Genomic DNA, 15,060 nt, shown 5'->3' on the forward strand with positions numbered 1-15,060 from the left:
TCATCTTCACTTTTAAACATTTGTATGAAATTGTATTAATCAACCAGCTGGTAGCTTTTTTCTAACACTTAAAATATTCTGCAAACATGACTATTGTTACACGTTGCCCATTCAGTCTATTTTCCAATAATTTACGTTTCATTAAAAGAAATTCATTGAACAGAGAGTCACTGGTACTAACAGGCAAAATATCATGCTGTTCATCTTCACTTTTAAACATTTGTATGAAATTGTATTAATCAACCAGCTGGTAGCTTTTTTCTAACACTTAAAATATTCTGCAAACATGACTATTGTTACACGTTGCCCATTCAGTCTATTTTCCAATAATTTACGTTTCATTAAAAGAAATTCATTGAACAGAGAGTCACTGGTACTAACAGGCTTCAAATGTAGGTCTATTTTCCAATAATTTATGTTTCATTAAAAGAAATTCATTAAACAAACAGAGAGTCACTGGTACTAACAGGCTTCAAATGTACACTCTCTTATCTAGCCAAATCTCAAATCTAACAAAATATATCTGAGATCTCCTTTATATCCAGACTAGACATTTTATACAAAAGGCATTTGCTAAGCATTATGTGAATCATTGAAATGTAATGTTTTGTAAGCTAAGAGTTTCGGGGGATTATTAAAGCACCAGAATTCCTATTACCTGAAGTTCATTTCTGCTTTCCTTATTTTTAATCCAAATTTTACCCTGTGCTTGTGGATCAATCAATAAAGGATAACGAGATGCTTTAGTGGCAATGATTCCATTCTGTATGGATAAGTCATCATTTGGCAATCCTTGCAGGTTCCATTCACTGATAGTTGGAGCATCAGTCAACATTTCTATGAGGTTCAAGTTGTTACAAAAGGGGATTTTTCGGCTTTTCATTTCCTTCTGCCAGTCATTTAACAGGAGACTGCGGAACTCTTCATTAAAAGGACCAGAATAGGACAGAAAAGCTGTAGCCAAGAGTACATCACCTTAAAAAGAACAAGGAAAAATAAAACAACAAAGCATTACAACTTTTCTGATTCTATTAATGAATGAAATGTTTCTTTCTCTAGTTGTTACATGTTTTAGGTGGTAACTGAAGAACACACTTGGACCCATAAAGAAGGCAAATCAGCCTTTTCCCTGAGGCTTATTATGTAGCAAGACAACACTGTTTCAGTAGATGACACATTTACTTCATCTTTACAATGTAATTGTATGAATCAAGAGATGGCCATGTGGCAGCTAGCCAAGTCAACCCAACACACACACACACACACACACACACACACACACACACACACACACACACGAGTATTCCAAACACCAGATTCTGCATAAGCAGACCATGGCAGAGTAAACTTACTCATAAACTTCCAATTCCACCATTTCCTTGCACAATCATGAGAACAGGCTTAAACAATGTTTTGGGGAGAGAAAAGAACCTTTATTTAGGAGTGCTAATTCAAATTAATTGTTAATTACAGTTATTAGTACTACTAATAAAAATTAAAACAGATCATCATGAAGGTATTAAGAGTGACAGGTTTAAATCTTCAATTCAAGCTTCAAAATTTTCCCCTTAAGTTTGATGACACCATAGCTTGGGGGGGTGTTGTACCTCTCAAGTAAGAATGCAGGATTCAAACTGGAGAAGATATAATTCTTTTATACTGAGCCCTAATACTTTTTGGACATTTTCAAGTTGTCTATAAAAAAATCACCATGAGTTTGTGGGGAAGGTGTCCTGCATTTTTAATAAGTTAAGACACATTTATAATTTATACCAACAATAAAATACAACCTAGCTACTACAGTAGAACCTATACAACAATATTGTTCAAGGCAAAAAGAGAAGAAACATCAGATCAGAGTAAAGGACAAGATAATGATCTAACTAATAAAATTATTATTTATTACAAAGTATTTTAGTTTACAAGTGCTTATTTGTAAAATAGAAATTAAATTCTAAGAAACAAAAGGTTTATGAACTTTAGTAACTTCAGTTAAAAATAATAGTTTCTATACATGAATGTCAGTGCCTGAATATCAGGTTTCCTCTCCTCCATATGTATTTTCACTTATAGACATTTTATTGCCATTTGATAACATATCACTCTCTTTGACCTACAAACATCAGTCAAGTTAAAACGTAAATGTCCCACGAATTAAAACAATTGCACTTGTTTTAGCAACAGAGATATTAAGTACAAAGGAAAAGTCTGGAATTTCAAAAGCTTTCAGTTTCACTACCCATTACACCTCAAGAGATTAATTCAAAGTTCAAAGCTGTGGAAAAAAACTTACCAACTAGCCTCTTGATTTGCACAGCAAATTCTTTACTCTGTTCTGTCCATCTCTCTTTTTCACCTGCTAAACCACTTATAAGACTTGATGCAGTTTGCATTTTATGTCGACAACGCTCAGCATCTTCCAGCAAAGTCTAGAGAAAACCATAGACCAAGAAATATGTTTTATAGTCATGTATCTGATAGGCCAGAAAAATCTCTACATCTAATGAAACCAGAGCTTAGAAGTATATTCTCAAACATTCACACTACCATGCAGAGAAAGCGGCAAAGTGAGATGGAAAAAATATATCAACACAAACTATCAATGTCTGGCAGAAATATGATTCAGCTTTGTAATATTTCTGCTCTTAACTTTCTTATTGGCATAGTTATATAATATGCAAAATTGCTGGTACCTATTAAGTCTGGGGAATTCGGCACAGAATTTCAAATACCTTATACAAAGATAACATACATTAATGAAAGTTGATGCTACAGTACTAGACACTAAATAAAGAATCCAAATAAAATAGTTTTTGAGGAGGTAGGAGGGAAGAGGGGAGAGGATCAGTGGCAAAGGAGAGAGGCTGGAGCCAAAGAGGCAGTATCCAAATAATATCTATCTCTTATCCACTGCCCATCAACATCCTTTTCAAGGAATATTAGTGAAATTGAAATAATTCATTAAGTATTCCTTAAAATAAGGGCAGAAACTTCTTTTCTGTGATGAGCAGTTCACCTGTTTTTCTCTCATTGCATTTTCATACTCTGCCTGCACAATATCTAATTCTTCTTGCTTGGCTCCCAGTTCTTCTTGAGCTTTCTGCAGATCCAGCATGGCAGCAGTTAGGCGGTTCTCCTGAATTGCTAAATTAGCCTACAGAGCATACAAACATAAAAGTGTATTCGTAGATAAAGCATCTCAAAGCATTTGCTATAAGGTATTTCAAAGAGTTTTCCTGTGCTTCATTTTAGAATCAAACTGTTCAGTAAAGATTTCATTGTTCAGTAAAAGCTTTAATTTTAATTTTACAACAAAACAAACTTCTTATTGCAGATAGCTGCAGTTTAGCACTTGTTTTAACATCACATAGGAAAAAATAATTAGAAAAACTTCTGGGAATACCAGTCATTCTCTGCCTGACACAAAGGTTAGCCTGATTTGGCTTGCAGAAGAGACTGATGCTTCCAGAAGCCCATTTGATTTCTCCAACCAATACACTTTGTCTAAGTACAAATCTTGCTTCCCTCTCGGTCATTCCTATTATAAGTACAAGCTACTCTGTGCTAAAATCATGCTTGACCATGTGTCTCCCAACTTCCATTCTAACTACTTTGGCCTGTTTTTTTCTAAATAACACTGATCAACAGATCTCTGTACAGTCTTCTTATGAACTGAGATCTGGAACATTAAAAGAACCAGATATTGAGTTTCTTTCCTACCTAATTCTTAAATAAGGTAAAGCAATTTCAATAGGGAATTTAACTAGAAGCACCAGTAGAATAAGGCAGATGAAGTTTCCAGCAGAGTAAATCCTCAACTGCCAATAGGTGGGAAGGAGGATCAAAGGGTGTTTGTGCAACTCCCACTGGCAAACAGACATACCTTTAAAGGTAACACTTCTTTGTTGATGGAAAAAAATACAGCCATAGCTTTGGTCCATGAGCAAAGGCCAGCAACATTCCCACATACTCTTCTAGCTGTCTCAATGTTGTAGTCCACCATTTCAAAATAAGGGCTCAAAAGTTCTACCACTTCCTCATTAATTGTGTCCTTTTGAAATTGCTGAAAAATTCAGTTTTAAAAATGTAGTACACATAATGTAAGTAATAAATGTAAATTATATATACACGTATTTCAGAACACACAGAACACTAAGATCTCAAGTGTTACTTACAAACAACTAATATAAAGTGCTTCCCTTTATGCATCTGAGAAAATGCAGCTGAGAGCTTGCAAAAATCATTCAAATCTGTTCTATAGTCTTACAAAATGAAAAAAGTTTGTCTTCATTTATGATCTTTGCTACACTCACTATTACCATTGCACAGCTAATTGTTGATGGAAAACACTCCTGATATGCTGCTTGAAATTCTATTTTGCTTAAGACTGAATAAGTGACTTAATCTTCAAAATGAAAAGGAACAGCTTAGTTCTGGTTCATAAACATACATTCTACAAGACAGTCCTTTCAAAGAGCAAGCCAGATATCTTATCCTTAAATTACCTTATCTCATTAGTGGAATGATTTTCAATTTAAAGAATTTATTTTGACACTCTCTTTTCTCCAAAAAACATATCTTCCATTTTTCCCTCCCCAAAAGGTCTCAATTTTCTCCCTCAAATGTATTTCCAAGGTATAATGAAAATCCCTGATGAACTTGAAAAATAGCTGTTCTCTGAAGCACAAATAGGTTTAGTCATGCACAAGCAGCAAAATGTTTAAACCCTTGAGTAAATTAAAAATCCTTACAAGTAGATGCTACGTGAATACTACATAAATAACATCCATGGCACTACCAACCATATAAAGCTGGTCAAGCCTGTGATCTGTGATTTCTCATGAGACCAGTGACAGATTAAGTCAACTCAAAATGCAGAAATCAGTGACAACAACACCCAGTGAGGCAGGACAAGATGGGTGGGACTATATGATCTGTAAGGTCCATTCCAATCCCTAAAATTCTATGATTCCAAGTAGATGAATCATTATTTATTAGTTTTAGTTATAAAAAGGGATTTGCTTGCCAGTTACCCTTTCCATTTCCCTAGACACATGCTGTGGAACTGAAAATCCCCAATTTAAAAAAATTCTGATTGTGTTCAGCCCAATAATTTTTTACAAGCCAGTGCACAAGTTGTAATGCTGAAAATTAATGAAAAGTTAGATACCAGAAAAAAAAAAGATGTTTTCCATCAGCTTTAATGAAGCCGATAAGTAATGCCTATTCAAACCAAATGCTTAACACTTTGAATCATTTGGCATTGAAAGCAATTTCATTGCCTTACTTAGGAAAAACTGTAATTGATTTATGACATGACTTTGCCAGAAAGATTCAGGTTTATTTCATCATGACATACTTATTTTTAAGCACTTAACATTTTGGATCTGTTGTGTGTCTGATTCCCCTTGCACATTTCTTCTCCTATGAACACCAGAGAAAACATTATCCCTTATTTTCTTTTACTAAAAAAAAAAAAAAAATCAAAAAGAAGGTTGCACAAGCACCTGTAGGTTCTGCAAGAAGTTCCCTGCTGTCATAAGTTTCAAAGATTCTTGCCACGATGGGATGGTACAGCGTTTTTCCTGATCAATTTTCACACTGTTCACTTTACGCTGGAAGAGCAGTAACACACAGTCCATGATACGCATAATGAGGTGAGGAGGTCGACCCAGTGTGCGGACAGTGGCAATATCTGCAGGTTTGATTGTCTACAAATTTCAAAGAAAGGGTAAAGCAATTATTGCTATTGTTTATTTGATAAGACATAGAGCATAAGCTCACCAACAGCATTAATCCATATGAGAAAGAAAAATAATTGTATTATTTTTACTGTTAAAAAGCATGAAGCTAGAAGAACCCTCCAACCAGACTTTCACTACTAACTCCTAGCAACTACTAGGAAACCTCAGCCCAGGACTTCCACAGAAGCACCAAAAAGCTTAAAACTACCATGCACAGTTTTGACAAAACAAAGATCAAAACAGAAACATCTTGAAATTTTACTATTTTTAAACAAATGCAAACCTAATGACCAGAAACTGAGTCTAGGAAGAAAAATACATTCTACTGATATCTGGCAAATGAAGGTGAATTAAGGAAACTAGTGAGAAGGTCTGATATATGTTTACTGGGAATATTCCTGTTGTAGAAGCACATCTGTGAGAAAAATTAATCGCAATAATGTATGAAAACCTAGGCCCTGTTAAGTAAGGCGAAGCAAGCAAAGGGTGCAAGTCTAATACTGTAATGCATAACTAGTGTACATCTTGAATCAGAAAGGACAATCAGAAAAGTCTACTGAAGGTGTCTGCTTAGAGAAGAATTGATTTGAGCAGTAGTGCTAACTGCACCACATACAGAGCAAAGAAACACTGGAAAACAGTAACTGGTGATGGGCAGAGCCACTCCAAGAACAGACACAACTCTGACCAAAGGTTTTGCTTATTCACAGGCATTTTAATCAGTCTGAGTACATGACAGTAACAAATGATAAGCTACAGGTTACTGCAAGTGTTATGACATTTTGCTTCCAGCCTAGCACAAGCCATATTAGGAATTCATGAAGGAAGATTTAATTACTTGTGCTTATACTTCAAGAAAGGGATGGTAAATTATTGCAGATTATCGTGATCACCTTCCTTCTGCTGCCCTTTTGTTTCTGTTCAATATTTTGCTGCTTGTGGGGTTCAGTGTGTACCAGATAATTCAGCAGAGTTTTTTGCGATATCAGTGTGGAACCTTTAAACAGTGTTTATTAGTGACTGTTTGGAAATTCAGCCCAGTATTTTTTGCTGCCATCCAAGCTGTGTCAAAACTGTTGCATTTAACTTCTAGTTATTTATTTACTTATATATAGTTGTGCATTTAATGTGCTATTTTTATTGCAGGGCAAAGTGCAACTAAGTTTTATTGAACTTTTACAATATTTACTCAAACTTTCAAAAATGAATCTCACTGTATAATTTCTCATATATATATATATAGAGAGAGAGAGAGAGAGAGAAATTCTTATAAGCTGTTCTGTACCTACCTGTCTCTTATCACAGCATTTACCAGGCCTAAAAATATGTCAAAAATGGAGAGAAATGGCTAATCACAGATTTTACTTTTTTTTCATCTGGGTAGTGACCTTTATATTTATCAAATATTTTAATAGGCATTGCCTACACTACAAGCAGAATTCTATTATAGGAATCCCTAGCTGGAAATTTTCAAATCTGTAATGATTATGAGATTCATTTTTTGAAAGATGCAGGCTCACACAGAGAATTTTCTTGCTTAAGGGAGTTTCTGAATGAGTACATGCATGCTGAGAATACAGATACACATGCTGATAGAATACAGATACACATGCTGATAGTCCTGCTTTTATTATAGTTTGCCTTTACCCTTTAGACACAGGCAAAGCAATTTATCATAGCAAATGCAAGAATTTCAACATTACCCTTCCCCATTGTGAAGTTTCACGGTAACACTTGTGTAGCTTTCTCTTAAAATCAGATTTTTTTTAAACTTTTTAAAATTTATTAGCACTCTATATTTCAAGAAGAGCAGTATTGATTCAGCTTGGTAATTTTAGCCAAAACCTGAAAGTAAGCTGTAATAAAATGCAGGACAGGAAACAGAACACTTGTGCTCTTTTTATCCCTCAGACACTGATCAGTTAACAATGTTTATTTTTTCACTTATTTGAATGCTTGCCCAATTCTGGTTTCTTGTTTTGTTGTTGAGGGGTTTTTTAACCTTTTTTTCCTGTAGCTAAGTATCAGGATCCTATGGCAGAGACCAGCTCTCTTATACCACTCTTACCAGCTGTCATGTCATCAACCTTCACTTACACTTTCCCACTCTGCCTTTTTAAAATCATGGCAGTCAGATATTGTTCAACATCTCTCCCTCAAAGTGGTCCTACATCAGAAGATCCATGAAAACTTTTCTATACTAGATTTCAAAGGCTACTGTTGCATTCCTTCAAACCAGTTCTTAACCATCACAACAGTTGGCAGCCTCTCAATTAAAAGGTAAATCTTCCAGTATATCTTCATAAAAAACTTTGAGGTTTATCTATCCTTCAGGTTTTTCCTTCATTCTTTTCTGTTTCTTGGGATGCCAGCTCCCTGTTAGCCTCTAAAATTAGGTTTACTTCAGATCCCACTACTGCTCCTCACAGCAAAATGCCTTGAGGGACATTCTCTCATACAGTCAGCTGAATAAACATTAAAAAAATATATTATGCAAGATCAATTAAAATTAATCTTTTTTCCATTAGAAAAATATGGGCAAAGTGATATCATTCTATTAAAAAAGCATTACAAAGGAGTATGTGGAAAGACATGAAGTCTCATGGTGAATGTTAGAAATCCAGGCAATGCCAGAACAGAATTATTATTTTTTTAAAGACAGAAAATAATGGATCACAAAACTTATTCAAAATGCAATTTATCAGTGAAAACTTATAATAGGTTTAGATTTAGATAGAATTATAGCTGGTTTTACACAGAAAGCACTTCTTCACTCCCTGCACACAAGCTGATTTCTAACAGTATCAACATTCAGTTACTGGTCTAATATCAACCTGCAGCACATCATATATCAATTACAGTTTCAAATCAAAGTTAAAACTTGCCCTTTTCTGAAAAATACCTATTTGAGGTTTGGTACTCACATGAAAAAAGAAAAACAAAACTATACCTAAAAAGCCTCAATATATATTTATTTGCATACATTTTCTGTTCAGCATAGCACCTTCAATCTTACATTTTAAAGACACCCATCTTCTTAGTAGTAAAATAATATTATACATGGGCCAAGTACTAACCTGTAAGGCTGCTTCTGCCTCTTCCAAAGCAGGCTTAGCAGCTTCCAACTTCTCTTCAGCAATGGCTTTGTCAACTGAGATACTGTCTACAATAGCTTGAGCTTTGTCTTTCACTTTCTGAACTTCACCTTTCACATTCTCAGCAGCTTGGGCTTTTACTGTAACTTCTTTTAATACCTAGAAAGTGAGAAAATCCACATGCCAAATAGTAAAGAAAACACCTAGTTAAAAGAATGTATTCATTTTTGTTGCAAAATTTTATCTGTTCAGTTCCAGAACCAGAAAACTCAAACAAGATTATTTTCTCCAAGATCCTACTTAGCTTCATTTCACTTGATTAATCATTTCGAAATAGAAGAAATAAAAGGAGGGGGGAAAAATCAAACAGCAATACACTTTGAAGGTTGTACATACCATGTCAGCTTTTTCATTGGCAATTTGAAGTTCCTTTTCTTTTACCTCCAACTCTCTGCTTAGAGCAGCCACTGACTCAGACGCCTCTTTCAATTTTTCCAGTCCAGTATTTATTCTGGAGTTAAAAAGCAAAATAAGAAGCATCTAATTTTCTATGTAATTTACACTCTGCTTTCCAAATTATTCCATTTATAGAATGAATCACATCGATCAGAATGAAAAGTAGCAAAAGATGTTTAACACCAAAAATAAAACTTGGACAGGAACTTTCACCTAAGCGTCTGACGTATTCAGAATCCATAAAGTTAACGACAAAGTACATTAATAAAGTTTGTGGCTTGAAATTTTACCTAATTCTAACTTAAACAGTATCTCTTTATCATTGCATAAAAATCCTACATGTTGGTTCCATATATGTCGCTGTCCCTGTTGAGTTCCGAGCTGGTGCTCAAAGGTTCTGTACAGCAGAAAGCATTTTTTGATTACTAAAATCCTGATAAATATATTAAACCACTTCTCTAATTCAGCATTAAAATGCCCTTTATGTCAAAAATTAAGACTGCACTTGGGACTTTTCAGACAATTTTAAGTGGCCTCTGCAGAGGCTGCTACTGCAAAGGCTAAGCAGTACTTGGATAGCTGAACAAATACAGGAGAACAGACAAAATTTAACACCTGCCAAAGCAATTCAGACTGTGAAACTAAGGTATTAGGTTTAAGTGGAACAAATTGACATGCATGAACTAAACTGGTACATTTGAAGGTAGAAAACAGGACCAGACCCCTCTGTTTTACAAGTCTTCACACATAAGGTAACTACAGATTTCTAACTCAATTTGACTTTGAAGCCAAAGAATGAGTCAAAGTGAAATAAACAGGTCTGAGTCTTTCTTAAAGGTTTCCAGCTCTGTGACAATCTTTCAAAATTGAGACCATTTTTCTTAAGGCTGATACCAATTGATACAATAAATGCTAATTTTACCTTATATTTGAGTGTTTCTGACATGAAGATATATTTGCAAATAAAACTCACTAGTTTAATAAAGGATCTGAAAAGAAGAATGAGTATATCAAACCTGCTTTAATAATCTACAAGCAAAACGTTCAGCAGCCTAAGTTAAGCTCTATGACCACAAAACCAAAACCACTAAGTGTATTTCTTGCATGTTCATATCAGGAGTATACAACTATTCAAGAAAACAAAAGTTGCTGTCTGGTAAATTAAATGCTATTGTGAATATATTATGAAATTTCAAGTAGATGTTTTCTTTTGCTCATTAAAAATACATGGGAGTAGTTTATATTCACCTCTTGTCCTACCACCTTAATTTTTCATACATTGCTACTCTTTTTCCCCATCCAAATATGTACAGTCTTTAACATATATGACAAGAGCAACTATACTTGCTCAAGTTACATCTTTACACAATTTTAGGAATGTAAAAAAAGTAACCCTTTTGCCGTGCAAGAGGAGATAAAACACTCATTGAAATGAAGCGTATCAGAATATCCGTACCTTGGGAAGAGAACTAGAGAAAGACAGTAGTAAACTGATCAGTTTACCTGTTTGCTAATGTTTGCATTTCAGCATGCTTTTCTTTGTACGTGGTTTTATATATCTGAATAAAGGACAGGTAGGATTTGGGAGTCACATGTGTAGAACGTCTGTATCTTTGAAAGTAATCAGAACACTTCTCTGCCACTCCATCCTGGAATGAGCCCATACACTGCACAATTTCCCTCTTTATATCAGCAGTGCAGTCCATATCAAATGAGGACAGGAAATGTTCAGATACTTAGGAAAAAAAGAACACCTAAATGTAAGTAAATATTCAGGCAAATGTCTTAGCTTATAAACAAGGTAATATAAAACAAGTCAGCATGTATTATGTCAGCTTTCACTCAGCTTCTGAAACCCCAGTCTTCTTTGCCCTTCACTATCAGAGTCTGAAGAGGATTACACACTTTTCACTAAAAAGTATAGCCAAGGATTTGGCATTCTTTCACCTGTGAAGCAGACAACTGCTTTTTCGCTCTGAACCTGTCTAACTGCTAGCTACCAGGGACCAGGTAATCACAGCTTCCTCTGTATGCCCTATCATGGGCACAGTCACACATAATCTCTTTCTTTAATAGTGTTTTTGCCTTCTTTACTAATACCTTTAAGTCATCTTCAAAGAGAAATTTTCTTCAAACTGTGCTCAAAACCTTTCCGCTGTTAGAAATATTTCAACAGCTTAAAACAGCAAGCTTTAAAGAAGAAAACATCTATATCAAATTTTTAAACGAACTAAGTTTCTTCTGGCAAAATTTAATGCAACTAAAACAACTGTGTGACCACTGATCAGAAAATTATGTATCTGCAAAGATAAAACCTACACCTACCTGCCACTAGAGCATCCTTAGGCCATCGGCTGAACCAATCTATAGTGCATCCAGAAATGAGAGCAGGGAACTTCAGGGCCCTATTTCGGAATTTTTCACCTACTGGTGAAAAGCAAAGAACCACATGAAGGTTCTGACGGACTCTGGTCATGAAGTAGTCATACAGAGCCTCACTGGTTGGCGGTCTACGTGGGTGTTCCTTTTTAAAGGAGGGTATGAGGTCACTGATGATCTCATCTACTTCATCACGTGCAAATAAGTTTGACACCTTTGAGAAAAAGGAAGATTTTTCATGCTTTATGAGATGACCCAAAATAGAGCATATAGCATAAGGTTTATTTAATACATAGCACTGTAGGAAGGGACATATGTCTCAGACCCTGAAATTATTAGGACCCACTCCACTCCTTTAAACAGAACTTCTACTAAAGTGATTCCATTAAACACACTGAAATCTCACTTGCTGCAAATGTAAAACCCTCTCTCCAAACCCTTCGGTTTCTTCACTTTATATTCTAATAAGCAGTAGAAATTAAATGAAAAACCCTCTCTCCAAACCCTTTGGTTTCTTTACTTTATATTCTAATAAGCAGTAGAAATTACTCTGAAACATAACCCTGAAATAATAAATACAATCACTAAAACCCATCCTATCAATTCTGGATTTTTACCATACAAAAACTAACTGTACACTGATGAGAAAGTTAATTTAACAGACAACTTTTTATAACATCATGTCTCTTTTTTTTTTTAGTATATTCTCATGTCCCTGACAGCTTGTCAACATATTTAAAAGGTCATTTCTGGCTTAGAAAATTTCTCCATATGGAATGATGATACTCATTCTTAATTTTACAATAGCTTTGTCTCAGTTTAACCTAGTATAAAGAATTCTTGTCATTTTTAATAATACTCTAATGATAAACAGCAATTGCATTTTAGTTTTTCAAAGTCCATCCCTTGACATATGAAAGAATTATCAAATAAATTTGGTTATCTTACCTCTCCTGATGACAAAACATTGTTCAAGTACTCCAGGAAAGACTCATCTTTGATCTCATTGTCTGTAAAAAGAAAACAGATGCCTTTGCCTTGCAGTCCTGCTGTTCTGTATAAGAGTTTCAGATCTTCCATCAAGTTTAAAGTGTTGTATGATCTACAAAAAAAAGGAATTGAACAAATATTCTTTTTTTAAAGTCCTTCTGATTAAAAGAAAGAAAACCCAACAAAACAAACAAGCAAATTTAATTAAGAAAAAATTTATTTGAATTTAAGGTAAGAAGATGCCTACTCAGATAGATCCTCTGATGACATCCTCAACAAGAGGCACTTCCACATGTATATCTAGAATATCTTCTGCAGTCAACAGAGCTGCAAAAGATTTGAAATAATTTAGCTTCCCTACAATGACATTTAATTTGAGTGCCAAAAATATTTTCTGATCAATGACTTGTCCTACAGACACTTTGGTAGGCATTCATTCTAAGACATTCAGAGAAGATTTTATTATTTTTTTAAATCATTTGTGAATCATTTCAAAAGGAGCCAAAAGGAACAAAATTAAATAAGGTAAAATATACTTGGAAAAGACTGCTAAAATACTGACATATAGTGCTAGTTTTGGCTGGGGTAGAGTTAATTTTCTTCACAGTGGCTAGTATGGGGCTAAGTTTTGGATTAGTGCTGAACATAGGGTTTAAAAGGCAGAGATCCTTTTGCTATTGCTGAGCAGAGCTCACACAGAGTCAAGGCCTTTTCTGCTTTTCATGGTGCCATGCTAGCAAGGAAGCTGGAGGTGCATGGGAGACTGGGAGGAGACACAGCTGGGACAGGTGACCCAAACTGACCAAAGGGATATTCCATACCATATGACATCATGCTCAGTATATAAGGTGGGAGGAAGAAGGAGGGACATCTGTAGTGATGGTGTTTGTCTTCCCAAGGAACCATAACATGTGATGGGGCCCTGCTCTCCTGGAGATGGCTGAACTTCTGGGCCCATGGGAAGTAGTGAATTAATTCCTTGTTTTCCTTTGCTTATGTGTGTGGCTTTTGTTTTTCCTATTAAACTGTCTTTATCTCAACCCACGAGGTTTTCTAGCTTTTACCCTTCTGATTCTCTCCCTGATCTTAATGGTCGGGGAGTGAGCAAGCGGCTGCTTGGGGCTTGGTGGCTGCCTGGATTGAAACCATGACACATATACATAAGATCTACAAAACTGATAGGCAGGAATGAGGATTCAATCTCATCACATTGCCAATATTTCAAATACTACAAGATAAACTCATAAAGGCATTATGGATAGATACCACCTACAGCTACTTTCAGTACAGTTTAGTGTACTGTGTAAATACACAAATATAACTTGATACTGCCAGTATTCCTTCTCATTCTGTGAAATGCACAGAACAGTTTACTACTCCAAAGATGGCAGAAGTTAAGAATTATTGTAGAAAATCAAGCAGATTTAGTAAGTCTCAAAGGATTTTCATGTATTTCTGCTCTAGCTAAGAGTGTTCAGACTATGTTAAGTTTGTTGTTTCTCTCCCTGCAGAGACTGGGAGCCTGTTTTATTTACAAGAAGAGTTAAAACACGAAGTACTTATTTACTTAAATTTCAACTAGTGCTTACCTTGTTAGCATTATCTGGAATGTGTCATAGCCAGCTATGAAGGATGCCAGTCTTGTCAAGCTCTGCTTTCCTGAGCCACCAACTCCAACTAAAAGAGCATTTCCACGAGGAGTGCGAATCACACGAGAAATCTGTGTAATATAACAGTCACTTATTGCTACAATGTGTAAAATTTACACACCCCAAACTTTTATGATACTGCAGTATAAAGTTATATTAGAAACTAAGAACACATGAAATTTTAAGGTTTAATTAAGGGATTCTATATTACTATTAATATACTTTATGGACATTTATACTTTGAAATATTCTTTTTAAACCTTCCAAATAATATAGCAACCACCTGATTTCATCACTGTGAACGTTCAGGTATCAATAGAACTGCATCTCACACTTCCATAAAGTACAAGTAAACCTCAACTGTGAATTCTAAGTAATATACTATCGCAGCATGTTGTATTATTAAAATTGGGAAGGAAATAATAACTTCCCCAATACCATGACCTTAAGATAACTTTGGTAAGACTTGTCTCTCCAAGTCCTTTCATTGTGACCAGAAAGACAAGATGCTCTAGGCATATTAAATTAAGACAAACAGCCCTAAGTATTCGCTGCAGCAGGTAATAGTCCTGCCTTTATAATCAAACCTGTTAAGCTTCTCATTTACTTGACTATAAAAATGCACAATATCAGTATGAATATTTGATCACAGTAAAACCTCTCCCAATTAGATCTCAATTTCTTTCCCATTTCATGATTAATCTTTTACATCAAAAGGCAGTAGCTACCTACTGCTCCACATTTCCC

The 15,060-nt window shown here is 35.1% G+C and overlaps 1 protein-coding gene across 1 annotated transcript in view; it reads right to left on the minus strand.

The window, feature by feature from the left end:
- The window catches only part of LOC103798160 (dynein heavy chain 5, axonemal-like), a gene marked incomplete at its 5' end in the record, with an annotated part of 107,827 nt that overhangs the window by 22,448 nt on the left and 70,319 nt on the right, over positions 1-15,060 (minus strand). The window contains 11 exon segments of the mRNA XM_009070408.1: positions 659-975; positions 2,294-2,429; positions 3,017-3,154; positions 3,884-4,063; positions 5,508-5,711; positions 8,822-8,998; positions 9,236-9,350; positions 10,799-11,030; positions 11,621-11,888; positions 12,623-12,776; positions 14,254-14,384. Coding sequence (XP_009068656.1) covers positions 659-975; positions 2,294-2,429; positions 3,017-3,154; positions 3,884-4,063; positions 5,508-5,711; positions 8,822-8,998; positions 9,236-9,350; positions 10,799-11,030; positions 11,621-11,888; positions 12,623-12,776; positions 14,254-14,384 — 2,052 coding nt within the window.

This window comes from Acanthisitta chloris, unplaced genomic scaffold (assembly GCF_000695815.1).
Source record: "Acanthisitta chloris isolate BGI_N310 unplaced genomic scaffold, ASM69581v1 scaffold1562, whole genome shotgun sequence".
NCBI lineage: Eukaryota > Metazoa > Chordata > Aves > Passeriformes > Acanthisittidae > Acanthisitta > Acanthisitta chloris.